The following is an 18,145-nucleotide window of genomic DNA, read 5'->3' on the forward strand; positions in this document are numbered from 1 at the left end:
TGAGAGCTTTGGTCATTATGCAACTCTAATCCAAATCCAATCTAAAGAGAAATCATTTTCATAACACCTATGCTTCATCACGAAAGCAATATATTACTTAAGTCGACACAGCTACCTACGATGGCTATTCCATGCAATCAGAAAGAGAATGCTAAGTCCTTCCTTGCTCAGGCTTGTGTATCTATTTTAAAATTGCCCATCCTGACCCCAATTTTTTGACCTGTGCCAAACACTGGAGAAAATTTTCACCACCCCAAGAAGTGTATCCATGAGCACTCCCCAAATCTCCCTCCTTCTAGTCTGTCACAACCACTAAATTATTTTCTGTGTCTATAAATTTACCTACTCTGGATACATTATACAAATGCCATCATATAGTATATGGCCTCTGTGTCTGGCTTCTTTCACTTAGCATGTTTTCAAGGTCCATCCATGTTGCAGCATGTATCAGTACTTCCTTCTACTTTATGGCAGAATTTTTCTTTCTGTCCATATACCACACTTGAAACATTGCTTTTTTTAATGAGAAAGAAACTTACGCAGTACATGGCTTGCAGCCCAGAGCGTTTTCACTGGTCTCCAGACAGCAGAGCCAGTTTCCATTGAGATACGCAGAGGGATGATAAAAACTGAGCCTGTTCTGATTGCATCGGCTGACCCTGCAGAGTACGTCTATCCATTCATTAGCTTCTACACAATTATTTGCCTGGACATAGAGCGGTTTCTCCATATGTATTACTTGGAACATCTTCATAAGCAATTAAGATAAAAAGTTAGTAACAGAGTCTAAAAACCAACACAGTACAAACAGAAAAAGTTATGTAAAAGAAATATAGTTTGCTTGGCTAGATAACTGCTATTCAGGTAGCTTATGAATTGTTATTTTCTTTTTTTTATTTATAATTTTTTTTAACATTCATTTATTTTTGAGAGAGTGTGAGCAGGGGAGGGGCAGAGAGAGACAGAGAGAGACAGAGAGACAGAGAGAGAAAGAGAGAGAGACAGACAGACACAGAATCTGAAGTAGGCTCTAGGCTCTGAGCTCTCAGCATAGAGCCCAATGAGGGGCTCGAACTCACGAGCCACGAGATCATGACCTGAGCAGAAGGCAGACACTTAACTGACTGAGCCACCCAGACACCCCATGAATGGTTACTTTTCAAGTAAGTGAGTTCCAAGGACAATCTGAGTCACGTGGTACTAAGTAGTACCACAGAATATAATTTTTAGAAGCCACACATGTCCAAAGAATGGACTCTATCATATAAACACTAATAAAGGGAGGGAAATGCAGATGGAGGAAAAAGTATGACTAAGGACAAAGCAGTGGGGAAATACAGAGAAACAGGAAATCATCCTGACTGGTTTGAGTACACAGTATATCCTGAGTGGTCGCAGGAGATAAGATTGCACAGATTGGTTGGGACTATATTATTAAAGACTTGAATGTCAAAAAAAAAAAAAAAAGACTTGAATGTCAAGTTGAGAGGTCAGATTAGGCACGTACTGAGAAAGTACCTTTAATAGGCTAGACAGACTATATAAGGCATCAACAATAATGGACAATTTATTTATTTAAAAATATTTTTTATTTGGGGCGCCTGGGTGGCTCAGTCGGTTGTGTCCAACTCTTGATTTTGGCTTAGGTAGTGATCTCAGAGTTCGTGAGTTTGAGCCCTGCATCAGGCTCTGCACTTTCAGTGCAGAGTCTGCTTGGGATCCTCTCTCTTCCTCTCTTTTGGCCCCTCACTCGCTTGTACTCTCTCTAAAAGATAAACCTTAAAAAATGTTTTTTATTTGAATACAATGGACACATGATGTTCCATTAGTTTCAGGAGCAATAATGGACAATTTTAAGACACAGTTCTAGCCAGCAATTATAAAATACTAATGATTAATGGCAAATATAAAAACAATCTCTTAAAAATTTTCAACCAATACATTTAAAACTTTAAAAATAATATTTATGTAACTTACATTTTTCTTGTTGAAAGAGCTCTCTTCCAGTTTTTCTACAGCAAGAATGTTTTTCACTGGAATTGTATAAATTGCATCTTTGCCTAAATTATTAATAAAAGTAGAACAAGATTAAAATAATTTCCATCAGAATTATGTGAGAGGTTAAATCTGTGAAGTTTAAGCTCATCTCGTCATAGCAGGAATATAATCTGAAGATTTCTGAATGATACACATTTAAGTATTCTTTGTTTTATGGAACAGATGAATTTTGCTTGTTTTCTATAAAGTGACTTCCTCTTTACTTTTTTCAATATAAAGTTTAAAAAATTTTTACGGAAAAATGTGGGAAGAAATTTGATCTCAATGTAGAAAATTGAAATGTTACTATCTTTTGAAACAATTATATGGGGGCTGAAAAAATATTATACTTAGCAGTAGAGGCCTGCTCAAAACTTGCCCAGACATGGAATTTTCTTTCAGGGAGTTCTCACATAAGGAGTGACTCAGACTGTTCCTAAGTAGATTTTTCTGTTTTAATAGTGTAATATTTAAGGGGTTGACCCTGAAAACTATGATTGAAATTGAAAAATTGTTCATCACTATCATATACTGGCTGGTCAGATGACTAGAACTACCAAATTTACTCTAAGAGATATAGGGAACAAGAGTAAAGTTTTTATTTGGAAGAGTGAATCCTTCACTTAATTTAAGAATTTGGAAATCTGAGTTTGCTAAAGGAGCTCCATTATAACATATCATGATGATATGATGTATTTCGATTTATAATTTACCAGAATAGACAGTATCTCATATATTTATAGAAACTATAAGCAAATATAGTTATGACTTTTCCTGGCCATTCTGTAATGTTGGTCTTAGTAAAATCAAAGCTTTGCTTTTATTCTCACAGAGTTTAATGACATATGTATTTAAGTGCTGGAGGTTAAGACCTTTACACTTTGTACTGGTCCATGGATTAATGTACAGCTTTCTAATCAAAGACAGTTATTTGGTTAATAAAGGTTAACCTAAAATATTTGCAGAGAGGTTAACCTAAAATATTTGTTAAGCCTGGTTGCTGGTGTAAAATCTAAAATTTGTGTAATTCAAGCAGATGTGATGTAACATTTTTTTAAAAAGATAAAGTTACTTAATTCAACTATCATACATTTAATGCCTACTATATACCAGACACTGTTCTAACCACTTTGGATACAGTAGTAAACAGAATATCTAAGACCCCTAATGAAGTTTGCGCTTAGGTCTAGAAAGACTGGTAAAAGACAAATATTAGGTCGAGATAAATGTTACAATGAAAATAACCTGAGGTGATATACTAGAAAGCAATTGGGAAGTGACTTAATTAAATTGGGTAGTTAAGGAAAACTTTTCTCAGAAAACATTTAAATTCAACAAATACAAATCATAAGTGCAAGAGAAAAATAAGAAAAGACTATCAGCAGTTTCCGGGAAGCAGACAAGATCAAATTTATGGCAGCGGGGGGGAGGGAGTGGGAGGGAAGAGTAAACTGAAGGAAGCCACAGCCGGAACCAGATGAAGGAAAAGACATCTGCAAAAGTAGTAGTTAGAAGAGAGCTTCAAGCCAGAGTCAAGGGACACAGACAGCTGGGGACTGGAGACACAAGGATGGACACACACACACACACACACACACACACACTCAGACACACATGGAGATGATTAATAGGTAAGCTGCATCTGGGAGAGCTCCCCCTCCCTCAGACTGTACTAAGCAGCAGTCAACAGGGGTGCATGTTCCAGGCTCTAGCAGTAATGATGCCTACTGGGGCTGCAACCACAGTACTATGTCACAGGTAGTCGCTGACCCTCAGAGGGAAGGAGAGCATCCACACCAGAAGACAAGCACCAGCAGCCTTGCCCCTTGGCAGCTTGTCCTGTACTTCCCTCACAATCATTGGCAGGAGGCTACTGAACACTCAAGCAGGTGAACAGACTGTAAAAACATAAAGATGAGCAAATCACCACAAAGATCACCAAACAATGAGGAAAATCAGCACCCTGAAGGAGACACACAGACGCAACAAAGAGGATAACATTTAAGGAAATGAAGGGTATAATAAATTTCCTTTGGGTACTGATCTACATGGAGTAGCACCATAGAAATTCCAGATAATTTTATATTTTTGCAGGAAGTTTCTATCTTTATTTTATACATAAAGCATTCACACACCCTGGAATTAATTGCTGGATTTGTTCATTTCTGGGCAAACTATAACAGCATTTGTAGAGAAAACACATTGCTCCCAGGCACACATACTATCATGATGTCGTTAGAGTTAACTTCATAGTTAGCAATAGTAACTGAAATGAATTGCAAGTTGAATTAGTAAAAGAGGAGATTTCACTGAGGGCTCTCCAAAAATACAGTACAAAAGAACAAAGACACAAAAAATTAAAAGAAGAGCCATGATGGACAGATTTAGAAGTTTCAATACCTGATAAGAATTCCAGAAGCAGAACGGAAAGAGTGTTCCGGAGAAAATTACCAATGGAAATGTCCCAGAGATAAAAATAGCAATCTTCAGATTGAAAGGACCCAAGTGCTGAGCAGGATGGAAAGAAAAAGACCATTACCTCATACTAGGGAGTCAAATATTAGAACTTGAAGACTAAAGAAAGTCCTAAAAGTTTCTAGGGAGAAGAATCAAGACAGAATCAGATTGATATCAAAATTCTCACCAGCAAAAATGTAAACTAGGAAACCATTAAGTAGTATCTTCCAAGTTCTGAGGGAAAATTTTAAATCCAGTCTCACTATCATTGAAGAGTAAGGGTAAAATACATGGTTTTTTAATACGCAAAGACCCAGAACAATTATCAGCCATAAGCCTATTGAAATAATTCTTTGAGGAAGCACTCCTGCAAAATAAAAAATAAATGCAGGAAAAGGCAAATATGTTATGCAAGAAATATTGCTGGGTAAAGAAATCAGCAAAACTGTTAAGCATGGATAGAAAATCATTAAAATGTAACATATAAAGTTAAAAGAAAAATGAGAACCTAGTATTACATTTTGGATGACTTCATTAGGGAGTCATTAGCTTTCCCATTAGTTTGGGAAAATAATGAATTGAAAGCATCCTACGGTTCTTTTCCTGAGTGGGGACTTTGATTAACTGTAGACATTAAGATAAACATGGAAGTTTAAATTTGTCTGTTAACAACTGCAGAGTTGAAATATGATGCCCAAATTCTCTCATGAGACAGAGTGTACGAGCACGCAATCGAGAACGTGCATGGGACTGATTATTACAATAAAAAGGCAGGAAAAGGAAAATAAACCCAATAAACAGAAAAGCCTAGTAAACAGAAAGCACAAAACAAAGCAGTAATCATAATAATCGTAATAAATGTTAGTGCATTAAGTTTCCCTATTAGATGAATGAAACCCGGTTTCAGTTAAAATCTCCATTATTTCTACCAAAAAGAGTTACCATATGACTCATCAATTCCATCTCTAGGTATACACACACCCAAGAGAATAAAAAACATATGTCCATACAAATGTTCACAGCAGAATTGCTCATAATAGTAAAAAATTGGGAACAATCTAAATGTCCAACTTATTAATGGATAAACAAGATTTGGCTTATATCCATACAATGGATTTAGTCATAAAAGGAATAAAGCACTGACTCAGCCTAGATCATTGATGAGCTTAGAAAACATTATGCTAAGTGAAAAAAGTCAGTCACAAAAGGTTATATATTTTATGAGTCCATTTATATGAAATCCCCAGCACAGGCAAATCCATAGACACAGAAAGTAAACAGATAGTTGTTAGGAGCTGGGAGAAGGGAGGAATGATGAGTGACTTCTAATGGGCATAGAGTTTCCTTCTGGGGTGATGAAAATGCCCCAGAATTAGTGATCTTACAACTTTGTGAATATGACAAAAAAAAGCTTGCTGAGATTTGGAGTAGCACTGTGTTAAAATCAAGATGAATTGGAGAGGTAAATTTGAGAAGTGACTTCTTAAAAAATACTGAATCTTCCAGTTCACAAACATGATGTAGGTCTCCTTTATGTCTTCTTTATTTTATCTCAGTAATGTTCTGTTGTTTTCAGTGCATAGGTCTTGTACTTCTTAGGTTAAATTTATTGCTAAATAGTTTTTTTGGGGGGGGAGGAGGGGAGCTGCTACTGTAAATGGTATTTTTTTATTAAAAAAAATTTTTTTAAGTTTTATTTATTCATTTTGAGAGAGGCAGAGAGAGCAAGCGAGGGAAGTGCAGAGAAAGAAGGAGAGAGAGAATTCTAAGCAGGTTCCATGATGTTAGCACACAACCTGATGTAGGGCTCGAATTCATGACCTGAGCCAAAACCAAGAGTCCAACGCTTAACCAATTGAGCCACCCAGACGCCCCTGTAAATGGTATTTTAAAGATTTCATTTTCTAGCAGTTTCCTTCTGGTTTATAGAAATACAATTGGTTTATATATATGAATCTTGTATCTCAAGGCCTCCACTTATTGGTTCAAGTATTTGTTTTGAAGATTCCTTAGGATATCCTATGTATGCCTTTTATTTTAATGTTTATTTCTTTTTTGAGAGACAGAGACAGAGAGACAGAGTGCGAGCGGAGGGGGAAGAGAGAGAGGGAGACACAGAATCGGAATTAGGTTCCAGGCTCTGAGCTGTCAGCACAAAGTCTGACATGGGGCTCGAACCCACAAACCAAACTGTGAGATCATGACCTGAGCCAAAGTTGGATGCTTAACTGACTGAAACACCCACCCACCCCATTTTCTCCTTTAAAAAAATTTTTAAAACATTTTTGAGAGAGAGAGAGAGAGAGAGCGAGAGCACGCAAGCATGAGCACACCAGTGGGGGAGAGGCAGAGAGAGGGAGGCAGAATCCGAAGCATGCTCTACATTGTCAGCCTGACATGGGTCTCAAACTCATTAACTGTGAGATCATGACCTGAGCCAAAATCAAGAGCTGGACATTTAACTGAGTGAGCCACTCAGGTGCCCCTGCCTTCTTTCCCTTCCTTTTTTTTTGGCCTTACTACATTACAATCTCATTGTGTTGTACAATCTTATTACAGCACAATGTTGAATAGAATTGAGAAAAGTAGATAATCTTTGCTTTGCTCCTGATATTGAATATGATGTTACATTTATTGTAATTATTGATAAGGCTGTGTTTAAGCTATCATTTTGCTATTTTTTTGTTTCATTTTGTTTTCTATCTACTCCATCTGATTTTTGCTCCATTGTTCTTCCTCTCCTGCCATATTTGCTTATTTACTTTTTGGGTAAGGGAGAAGGGGTGGGCTATACTTTTTTTAAAAAAGGTTTTTGTTCTAGAGATTATAATATACAGCCTTAATTCATTACAGTCTACTTAAAACTATGTTGTCATTTCACATAAAATACAAAATCCTTGCAATAATTTAATCTATCCCTTTCCTTTCTGCTACTCCTGTCCTATATCAAGATTTGTTATAAACTGAGTAATTCAGTGTTATAAATTTTGCATTAAACAATTGCTTTTTATTTATTCATTTTGAGAGAGAGCATGAGTGAGTGGGGAAAGGGGCAGAGAAAAAGGGGAGAGAGCATCCCAAACAGGCTCCATGGGGCTTGATCTCATGAACCACGAGATCATGATCTGAGCCGAAATTAAGAGTCAGACACGTAGGGGCGCCTGGGTGGCGCAGTCGGTTAAGCGTCCGACTTCAGCCAGGTCACGATCTCGCGGTCCGTGAGTTCGAGCCCCGCGTCAGGCTCTGGGCTGATGGCTCGGAGCCTGGAGCCTGTTTCCGATTCTGTGTCTCCCTCTCTCTCTGCCCCTCCCCCGTTCATGCTCTGTCTCTCTCTGTCCCAAAAATAAATAAAAAATGTTAAAAAAAAAAAAAAAAAAAAAAAAAAAGAGTCAGACACGTAACTGACTGAGCCACCTAGGTGTCCATAAACAGTTGTTTTTTAAAGAAATTGAGAAAAGAGAAAAGACATTCTTACATTTACCTACATATTTACCATTTCCAATGCTCTTCATTCCTTCTTGCACATCTAAGTTTCTATGCGGTGTTATTTCGCTTCAGCCTGAAAATTTTCCTTTAGCATTCCTACAATACAAACCTGTTTGCAATGGAGTCTCCTGGCTTTCATCTACCCTAAAGGATATTTTCATTTTTAAAGGAAATTTTCGGGGCACCTGAGTGGCTCAGTTGGTTAAGTGTCCGACTTCAGCTCAGGTCATGATCTCATGGTTTGAGTATGAGCCCCACATTGGGCTGCCTGCTGTCAGCAGAGAGCCTGTTTTGGAGTCTCTGTCCCCACTTCTCTCTGCCCCTCCCCTGCTCGTGTGCACTCTCTCTCAAAAACAAATAAACATTTTAAAAAAATAAAGGAAATTTTCACTAGGATTCTAGGTTGAGAGCTTTTTTTCTCCAGCACTTCAAAGAGGTTATTATTCCATTGTCTTTTGGCTTTAGTTGCTTCTTATGAGAAGTTAGCTGTCAACTGTACTGTTGTTCTCCTGCATGCACTCTGTCTTCTGTTCTGCTTTTGAGATTTTCTATATATCTCTGGTTTAATTACTATATAGGCCTAAGTGTGATTTTCTTTATATTTATCAGGTTTGGAGTTCAGGGAGATTCTTAGATCTGTAAAATAAATTTTTTCACCAAATTCAGGAAAATTTAGGCCATTATTTCTTCAAATAATTTTTCTGCTCTACTCTTTCTCTACTCTCCTGACATTAATCATGCATTTACTAGACTGCCAAATATTATTCCAAAAGCCACTGAGGTTCTACTGTTTTTTTCACTTCCAGACTTTTTTCCCTGTGTTCCTAGATTGGATAATTTCTACTCATCTATCTTCAAGTTTCCTGAACCTTTCTTCTTCAATATTTCAGTTGAAATATTTCACTTCTAGATTTCCATCTGATTCCTTTTAAGTTTCTATTGTTTTCTTTTACTGAAATCCCTCATTTCTTTACTCTTAACTGTCTTACATTGTCCTTGAAGTACTTACAATACCTTTAAAGTTCATGTCTGTAATTCCAACACATAAACCACATAGGGGACTTCTTAGTTTAATGTTTCTTCATTTTTTGAGAGAGACAGAGAGAGAGTGGGGGTGGGGGGGCAGGGCAGAGAGAGAGGGAGACATAGACTCTGAATCTGAAGCAGGCTCTAGGCTCGGAGCTGTCAACACAGACTGATGTGGGGCTCAAACTCACGAGGTCGTGACTGGAGCTGAAGTTGGATGCTTAACCGACTGAGCTAGCCAGGCATCCCATAGGGGTCTACTTATAATGATTCCTTTTTCTCTTAGCTATGTGTCCTATTTTACTGTTTCTTCTCAAACATGTTAACGTTTCATTGTATACTGGACATTATGAATGACACATTGTAGAGAAGGTGGATTCAGTTACCTTCCCTTGTACAGTTACATTAGTTGATTGCTCTGAGGCTTGGTTTTATATTTTATTCTGAATCTTAGGACACAGTCTTCACTGCTGAGTCACTGCCCTTTTGATATTTCAATGAAAACCTCAGTGTGTTTAAGCCCATCTAAAATCCCAAACTGTTTCTCCTGAGGAAAGAAACTGAAATCTGTTCATATTTTTAAATCTTTCCTGTTACTGCTTTTCAGTAACTTCTTTGAAGTTCCCCAATGCAGAAGCAGTTGAAGAGTCAGCCAAGGATTTCATGGGAGTTCATATACAGAGTGGAAGGCTCATCCTTTTTTTTTTTTTTTTTTCTCCTCAATTTCCAGCTCCTCTGGCAGTCCTGAACTGTATCTTTCGATACCTCAAGCCAACAAAACTGTGGCTTTCTGCTTGAATTTCAGCCATCTCCCATTGCACTGGCCAGGAGTGCTTTCAGAGAGAAAAGCCATATAATCATATATTCCATCATGGCTCCCAGTTTTTGAGGGTCAAATCCTTCAGAGAGTTGTTTTATATATTCTTCCAAGTTTATATCTGTTATCTATGAAAGAATGAGTCTAAGACTGACATCATTTTATTGTGTGCTTCTTTATTGTGCTTCACAGATACTGTGTTTTTTATACATTGAAGGTCTGTGGCAACCCTGTATCAAGCAAGCCCATTGGTACCATTTTTCCAACAGCATCTGTTCTCCTCGTGTCTGTGTCACATTCTGGTAATTCTCACAGTATGTCAAACCTTGCCATTATTATTGTATTTGTTATGGTGATAAGTGATCTTTGATGTTACTACCGTAATTCTCCTGGGGTGCCACAAACTATGCCCACATAAGACAACAAACTTAACTGATAAATGTTATGTGCGTTCTGACTATTCCACCAACCAGCCATTCTCCTATCTCTCTCCCTCTCCTTGGGCCTCCCTATTCCCTAAGACCTAACAATACTGAAATTAGGCCAATTAATAACTCTACAATGGCCTCTAAGTGTTCAAGTGAAAGGAACAGTTGTACGTCTCACTTTAAATCAAAAGCTGGAAATTATTAAGCTTAGTGAGGAAGGAGTGTTGAAAGCCAAGACAGGCTCAAAGCTAGGTCTCTTGTGCCAAACAGCCAAGTTGTGAATGCAACAGAAAAGCTCTTGAAGGAAATATAAAAAGTGTCACTGCAGTGAACACATGAATGAGAAGAAACTGCAACAGCCTTACTGATGATATGGAGACAGTTTGAGTGGTCGGGATAGATGATCAGACCAGCTACAGCATTCCTTTAAGCAAAAGTCGAATCCAGAGCCAGGCCCTAACTCTTTCCAATTCTATGAAGGCTATCAGAAGTGAGGAAGCTCCACAAGAAAAGTTTGCAGCTAGCAGAAAAAGAAGGAAAGAAGCCATTTCCATAACACAAAAGTACAAAGCGAAGCAACAAGTGCTGATGTAGAAGCTGCAGCAAGTTACTTAGAAGATCTAGCTAAGGTAATTGATAAAGGTAACTACACTAAACAAAATTTTCAATATAGACAAAACAGTCTTATATTGGAAGAAAATGCCATCTAGGACTTTCATATCTAGAGAGAAGTCAATGCCTGGCTTCGAAGCTTCACAAGACAGGTTCACTCTCTTGTTAGGAGCTAATGTAGCTGACTTTAAGTTGAAGCCAATGCTCATTTACCATTCCAAAAATCTTGGAGCCCTTAAAAATTATGCTAAATCTACTCTGCCTATGCTCTATAAATGGAACAACAAAGCCAGGATGACAGCACATCTGTATACCACATGGTTTACTAAATATTTTAAGCCCACTGTTGAGACCGCTAGAAAAAAAACATTCCTTTCAAAATATTAATGCTCACTACAAGGTACCTGATCACCCAAATACTCTGATGAGGATGTACAATGAGACTAATGTTTCATGGCTGCTAACACAACATCCATTCTGCAGCCCAGGAATCAAAGAGTAATTTTGACTTTAAAGTCTTGACATTTAAGAAATACATAGCTATTAAGAAATACATAGTGGTTCCTCTGATGGATCTAGGCAACATAAATTGAAAACCTTCTGGAAAGGATTTACCATTCTAGATGCTATTAAGGATATTCCCAGTTCATGCCAAGAGGTCAAAATATCAACATTAACAAGAGTTTGGAAGAAACAAGTTGATTGCAGCCCTCACTGGTAACACTGAGGGGTTCAATACTTCAGTGGAGGAAGCAACTGCAGATGTGTTGGAAAGAGCAAGAGAATTAGAAGCAGAGCCTAAAGATTATGACTGACCTCCTGTAATTTCATGATAAAACTTTAAATTCCATGACAAAACTTTAATGGATGAGAAGTTTCTTGTTATGGAGCAAAGAAAGCTGTTTCCTGAAATGGAATCTATTCCTGTGAAGATGCCATGAAGACTGCTGAAATGACAACAAAGGATTTAGAATATTACATAAACCTTAATTGATAAAGCAGAGGCAGAGTTTGAGAAGGCTGACTCCAATTTTGAAAGAAGTTCTACTGTGGGCAAAGTGCTATCAAACAGCATCACATGCAACAGAGAAATCATTCATGAAGAGTCAAGTCATGTGGTAAACTTCACAGTTGTCTTATTTTATGAAGCTGCCACAGCCACCCCAGCCTTCAGCAACTTTAACCCTGATCAAGTCAGCAGCCAAACACTGAGGCAAGATCCTCTACCAGCAAAAAGATTACGACTGGCTGAAAGCTCAGAAGATTGTTAGCATTTTTTAGCAATGAAAACTTTTTTGGTCAATTTTATTTTTAACTTTTTTCTTCCAAATTTTAAAATTCTAGTTGCTTAACATACAGTGTGATATTGGTTTCAGGAGTAGAATTTAATGATTCATCACTTACATGTAACACCCAGTGCTAAACACAACTGGTGTCCTCCTTAATATACATCACCCATTCAGCCCATACCCCACCCACCTCCCTCCATCAACCCTCAGTTTGTTCTTTATATTAAGAATCTCTTATGGTTTGCTCCCCTCTCTCTCTTTTTTAATCCCCTTCCCAGATGTTCATGTTTTGTTTCCTAAATTCCATATATGAGTGAAATCATATGGTACTTGTCTTTCTCTGACTTATTTTGTTTAGCATAATAAACCCAGGCTCCATCTACATTGTCGCAAATCGCAAGATTTCATTCTTAGCAATGAGGTAGTAATTCTTTCTTTCTTTCTTTCTTTCTTTCTTTCTTTCTTTCTTTCTTTCTTTCTTTCTCTTTCTTTCTTTCTTTCTTTCTTTTTCTTTCTTTCTTTCTTTCTTTTCTTTCTTTCTATCTATCTATCTATCTATCTATCTATCTATCTATCTATCTATCTAAGTTACTGTCAAGTTGGCTGACATATAGTATATACAGTGTGCTCTTGGTTTGGGGGGTAGATTCCTGTGATTTATTGCTTACATACAATACCCAGTGCTCATCCCAACAAGTGCCCTCCTCAATGCCCATCACCCATTTTCCCCTCTCCCCCACACTTCCTCATCAACCTTCAGCTTGTTTCTGTATTTAAGAGTCTCTAATGGTTTGCCTCCCTCCCTCTCTGTAACTATTTTTTCCCCTTTCCTTCTCCCATGGTCTTCTGTTAAGTCTCTCAAGTTCCACATATGAGTGATAACATACGCTGTCTTTCTCTGACTGACTTATTTCACTTAGCATAATACCCTCCAGTTCCATCCACATTGCTGCAAATGGCAGGATTTCATTCTTTCTCATTGTCAAGTAATATTCCATTGTATATATAATAGCACTATGAGGAATTTATCTGAAGGATACAGAAGTGCTGATTCCTAGAGGCACATGTACCCCAATGTTTGTAGCAGTGCTTTCAACAATAGCCAAATTATGGAAAGAGCCTAAATGCCCATCAACTGATAAATGGATAAAGCAGTGAAGTATTTTTAAATTAAGGTATGTACATTGTTTAGAAATAATGCTATTGCACACTTAATAGACCACAGTAGAGTGTAAAGATAACATTTATACACAATGGGAAGCCAAAAAACTCATTTGACTCACTTAATTGTGAACTAGCTTTATTGTTGTGGTCTAGAACCAAACCCACAATATCTCTGAGGTATGGCTGTACAAGTTTCTTCACTATTGAGAACTCATGTGTATATTTTCTAAAAAGGCAACTTCATCAGTGTAGTTGTACAAGCCCAAATCCTTGGAGTTATCCTTGACTTGCCTTTCTCTCACTCTTGATAACTCATTCTTTAGCAAAACATCTGAGTGCTATCATTCAAAAAGATCCAGAATGTGATCCATTTTTATCACCTCCACTGCTACCAACTGGTCCAAGCCATTATCTCTGTTCCCCTGAATTACTGCAATACCCTTTTTTTTTTTTTTTAATGTTTACTTATTTTTGAGAGAGAGAAAGAGTGTGAGTGAGGGAGGGGCAAATAAAGAGAGGAAAGACAATCCCAAGCAGGCTCCGCACTGTCAGCACAGAGCCTGACATGGGACATGATATAATGAAGCATGAGATCATGACCTGAGCCAAAATCAAGAGTTGGATGCTTAACTGACTGAGCCACTGAGTTGCCCCCTAGCCTCTTAACTAGTCTCCTTCCCCTTTCATTCTGTTCTCCATATGGCATAATGATTACTCCTATTAAAACATAAGTCTAATAATGTTAATTCCTCTCCTTAAAGCTCTCCAATGCCTTTCCATCTTTGAATCAGAGTAAAAGTTTTAGAATGGCTCACAAAGCCCTAACATATCTAGCTTCCCCATGACCTCTTTGTTCTAAGTTCCTATGATTACCCCTTTATGTTTTCTTTCCCCACTAACCAGAAGAGCTTTCTCTTATCTCTTGAATACTCTAGGCATGCTTCTGTTTCAGGGCCTCTGTACTGGCTGCTGTTAACTACGCATCACTATTAACCCAGATTTCCACCTGACTTACTCTCTTATCATCTTTAGGTCTTTGCTCAAAATGTCATTTTCTTAGCGAAGCCCTCACTGGCTAGACTTTTTAATACTGCAACTCTCCTCATAAGCCTATCATCCTCTATTCTCTTTACCTGCTTTATTTTTGTCTATCTCATTTATAATCATCTAATATAATACATATTTTTTTTATTTATCCCTTTTAAGCTATGAAAATCCATAAGGGCAAACATTATGGTATGCTTTATTCACTACTGTTTTCTCCAGAGCCAAGGATCTGGCACACAGTAGGCACTCAATAAAATATTTATTGAATGAATGTATGACTGCAACAATGAAGTGTTCATTAGCTATCAAAGAAAAAATACTGCAGAACCCTGAGTGTAAAAACATGAACAGGTGAAAATCAAGTCAACCTAAATGTATTATTGAGGTTTATGTTTAAAACACCACGTATGGGCGCCTGGGTGGTTCAGTTGGTTAAGCGTCTGACTTTGGCTCAGGTCATGATCTTGTGGTTCATGAGTTTGAGCCCTGCATCGGGCTCTCTGCTGTTAGAACGAACCCTGCTTTGAATTCTCTGCCTCCCTCTCTTTCTGCACCTCCCCCACTCACTCTCTCTCAAAAATAAATAAAGATTAAAAAAAAAAAACCACCATCTAAGTTTCTTTTATATTGTTCGCAGATATATGAACTGGAACATTTGATATCACATGGAAGTTGTGTAGGCTGTATGTATCTGTGTATATCAGGTCTCCAAGAGTGGACAATATCTAATCAAGTTTGGAGAACACAAGATGGAATTTCAGAGATGAATTTGCTAATAATCTATTATTAGTATTCTTGGTGGAAATTTTAGAAACCAAGAGCAGTGGTTCTTAACGTAATTCAGATGGTAAGACATGGCATTCTTCGAAGAACACCATTTATTAAAAACATTTACTCCATGTATTAATGAAGGTAGTAAAAATGTGGTCCCCCGACAGAGGCTCTTAAAGACTAGAGGAAGAGACAGACAAAAGTAAGGACCACACAGTGTGACAGGTGTTACTCCTAAGGTGATTAAAAAAGCACAATAAGGGAAAAGCTCAACTGAAGTGTCTAGAAGCTTATAAATGACTTCCATAAAGAGCTCATACTGGATCTGAGGCTTAAAAGACAACAAATCACACAGGTAAAGAAGGAAAGATGGGAACTTCTAGGAAGAGCACATGCAAAAGCACGAAGGTAAAAGAGCACAAGTTAAAGCAACTGCAGCAGCCAGTCTGGTGAAGCGCAGCTGAATGGCTGGATGAAAAAGGAAGAGACCGGAAGGTCAAGAACTCATCTGATTTCAGTATACAGCTAGAAAAACTTCTACTTATAGAAGATGACTATACTGCAACATAGCATATAAAACCAGATCACAAGCACACGTGCATAAAAAACTGTCAATATAATCATGACTGATTGCTGAATGTCATACAGTCTCATTAATCTAGTTGTAATGAAGATAAGTTGTATACTATCTCGTTAGCATTTATGTAAAAAGGCATCAAAAACTTAGTAACTTACTTAGGAAAAACCCTTAAAATTGAGAAAATTCTATTCATTCCTTTTCCAGTAAATTGGGAAAAGACTACTGTTTGATTCTAAGTGGCAGAAATATTTGATTCAGAATACTAGTGTCCATATTACAGAAAATTTGGGAGGCATTCTTTCACACACTAAAGTCATATAACAAGTGGAACTAGCAGTCTTGGCTATCCAGAAACAGCAAAGAAATAGAAAGGTAAGCAAAACATTTGCTGAACAACCAGAGAAATCCAAAGCCCATGCATTTTCTTCAGAGAGCAAAGTCCTGAAGTCTTCCATCAAAGCCTTTTAATTTTAAGCATAATTTTAACAAACACAGTACCTGTTTTCTCAAAGTATATGTGTAGTAAAAAATGGAGCTGAGTGATGGAGGTGGGAGTGTGATGTTACATTATGGTTCACTGACAGCACAAGAGATTTAAGGTAACAGCCTAAATATAAAAGGGATAGAGAAAAACCATATAAAGCAAACACAGGAACACAAAAAAGCACAGCAGTCCAAGGCATTTTAGCTGGGGAGTAAACAGCTGCACACACTCATAAGCGGCCCTGAAAACATCACTAAATCAAAGCACTACATAATAATTAATATTATCAATGGCAGCCGCAACTCATCTAGAAAATGTTCACTTACGTTCAATGAATTCTTTTTTAGAAGGCAGGGAAGCATGTAATACATTTTGGAAAAATCCATCAAAATAGTTAAAACAAAAAGCATGGATGCTTAAAACTGTACGCTTTGGTAAATAATCTTTAAACTTCATGTAAGAGAGCTTATTCCTCCAAAGTCATTCCAATAGGTTAAATTTCTTAGGGTCTGAAAACAATGTAATTTCTATGTGTCTATTTTATACCTACGGCAGCCTAATCATTCTATAGAATTTTGTCCTCATAGGATCACTAGCTAGAGCAGAGGTTCTTAAGAACCGTAGATGAACTCTGGATCTACAGACTCATTGAAATTATATGCAAAATTCTATGTCCAGTTTGTATGTGTATTTTTCTGGAGGAAAGAGGCCAAAGCTATCACCGGATTCTTAAAGGGCTAAACCCAAAAAAGGCTTTAGAATACTAGTTTAGATTAGAAAATACTTTAAATGAGGAAAAAATAGCTAATTTATTCATGGAGAACAACTAACTTACCTTAAATTTTATTTCAATGTACTAACATAATTAGCTTATTATGACAGTTATTTTTTACAAAGCTGCTATGTATGTGAGAACATTTACTTAGTATTCAACATAAGCTGTAACTTCTAAAACATTCAAAACATATTTAGCTTAAAAAATGGTCTGCAAGGCTAAGGATGTAACGTGTTGCTCTTTATGCCATAACAAATTATGACTGACTATTGATATGCCATAACAAATTATGTGGGTGACAAATAAAAATGCCTTTGGTTTCTTCTACCTTACTAATACAATTAGTCATATGTAGTCATTCTGGTTGAGCCATAATAAGGAATTATGAAACAAGTTTTCTTATCACTTTACTCTTTAAGAATCTCCACAGAACCATTCTACTTAACTGAATCTACGTTCTCTTGAAAGTATCCTACGGCTGTTGTTTGTTTTACCATTTCAGAATTTATAGCGGAAGCTCTCTGAACAGATCTTTACCTAACAGAGCTAATGGATTAACAGAGACTCTCCATGTCCTTGTGAAACATTAACAAATGATGCTCATGGGATGCTGAATGCTTGTGGTTGCTAGGTTACTATCTATTAAGCCTGTACTCTATTGTTTCCACTGGTTAGGCTGTTTTGTTTGCCAACCCTGTTGGGTTTGTTTTCAAACCTGTTTAAGCTATTTTTCCATGTTCTAATTATAATTTACTTAAATATATGTAAAGTGACAAAATAAGTGCCCCTTACTAAGAGGTTTATTGTTTATTTGAAAATCAGGTGAGTGCTTTGAAAAACACCAAAAAAGGAGACCCACACCTGTATAAATAAAGCTGATTTACATGGGGGTGAGACATCTGTAAAAGATTAGGGGTGACTATCATGAAATCTAATAAAATTCTGTACTTGGATCCAATCTATAGATCCATATTCAAAGAAAAGATCTTGGTTCTCTACCAGAAGATCTGGCAAACAAATATGTAAATATTTAAGATATGTATGCACATTTTTGTCTGTTTTAAAATGATTCTTCCTTTAACTGGCCTTTTGGTTAAGTAAATTTCTTTGTATCCTGATCACCTTGAATAAATGGGTTCTATGGAATATGGTCCATGATTTAGATATTAAGT

General features: G+C 37.1%; 1 protein-coding gene across 2 annotated transcripts in view; it reads right to left on the reverse strand.

Moving 5' to 3' along the window:
• The window catches only part of RASA2 (RAS p21 protein activator 2), a 122,453-nt gene that overhangs the window by 6,446 nt on the left and 97,862 nt on the right, over positions 1-18,145 (reverse strand). For both annotated transcript variants that reach the window (XM_053903766.1, XM_053903765.1), the window contains exons 20-21: positions 1,978-2,060; positions 540-748 (exon numbers count right to left, since the gene is read on the reverse strand). In XM_053903766.1, the coding sequence (XP_053759741.1) occupies positions 540-748; positions 1,978-2,060 (292 nt within the window). The remainder of the gene's footprint in view (positions 1-539; positions 749-1,977; positions 2,061-18,145) is intronic.

Source organism: Panthera pardus, unplaced genomic scaffold (genome assembly GCF_024362965.1).
Source record: "Panthera pardus isolate Hobbes unplaced genomic scaffold, ASM2436296v1 HiC_scaffold_16, whole genome shotgun sequence".
NCBI lineage: Eukaryota > Metazoa > Chordata > Mammalia > Carnivora > Felidae > Panthera > Panthera pardus.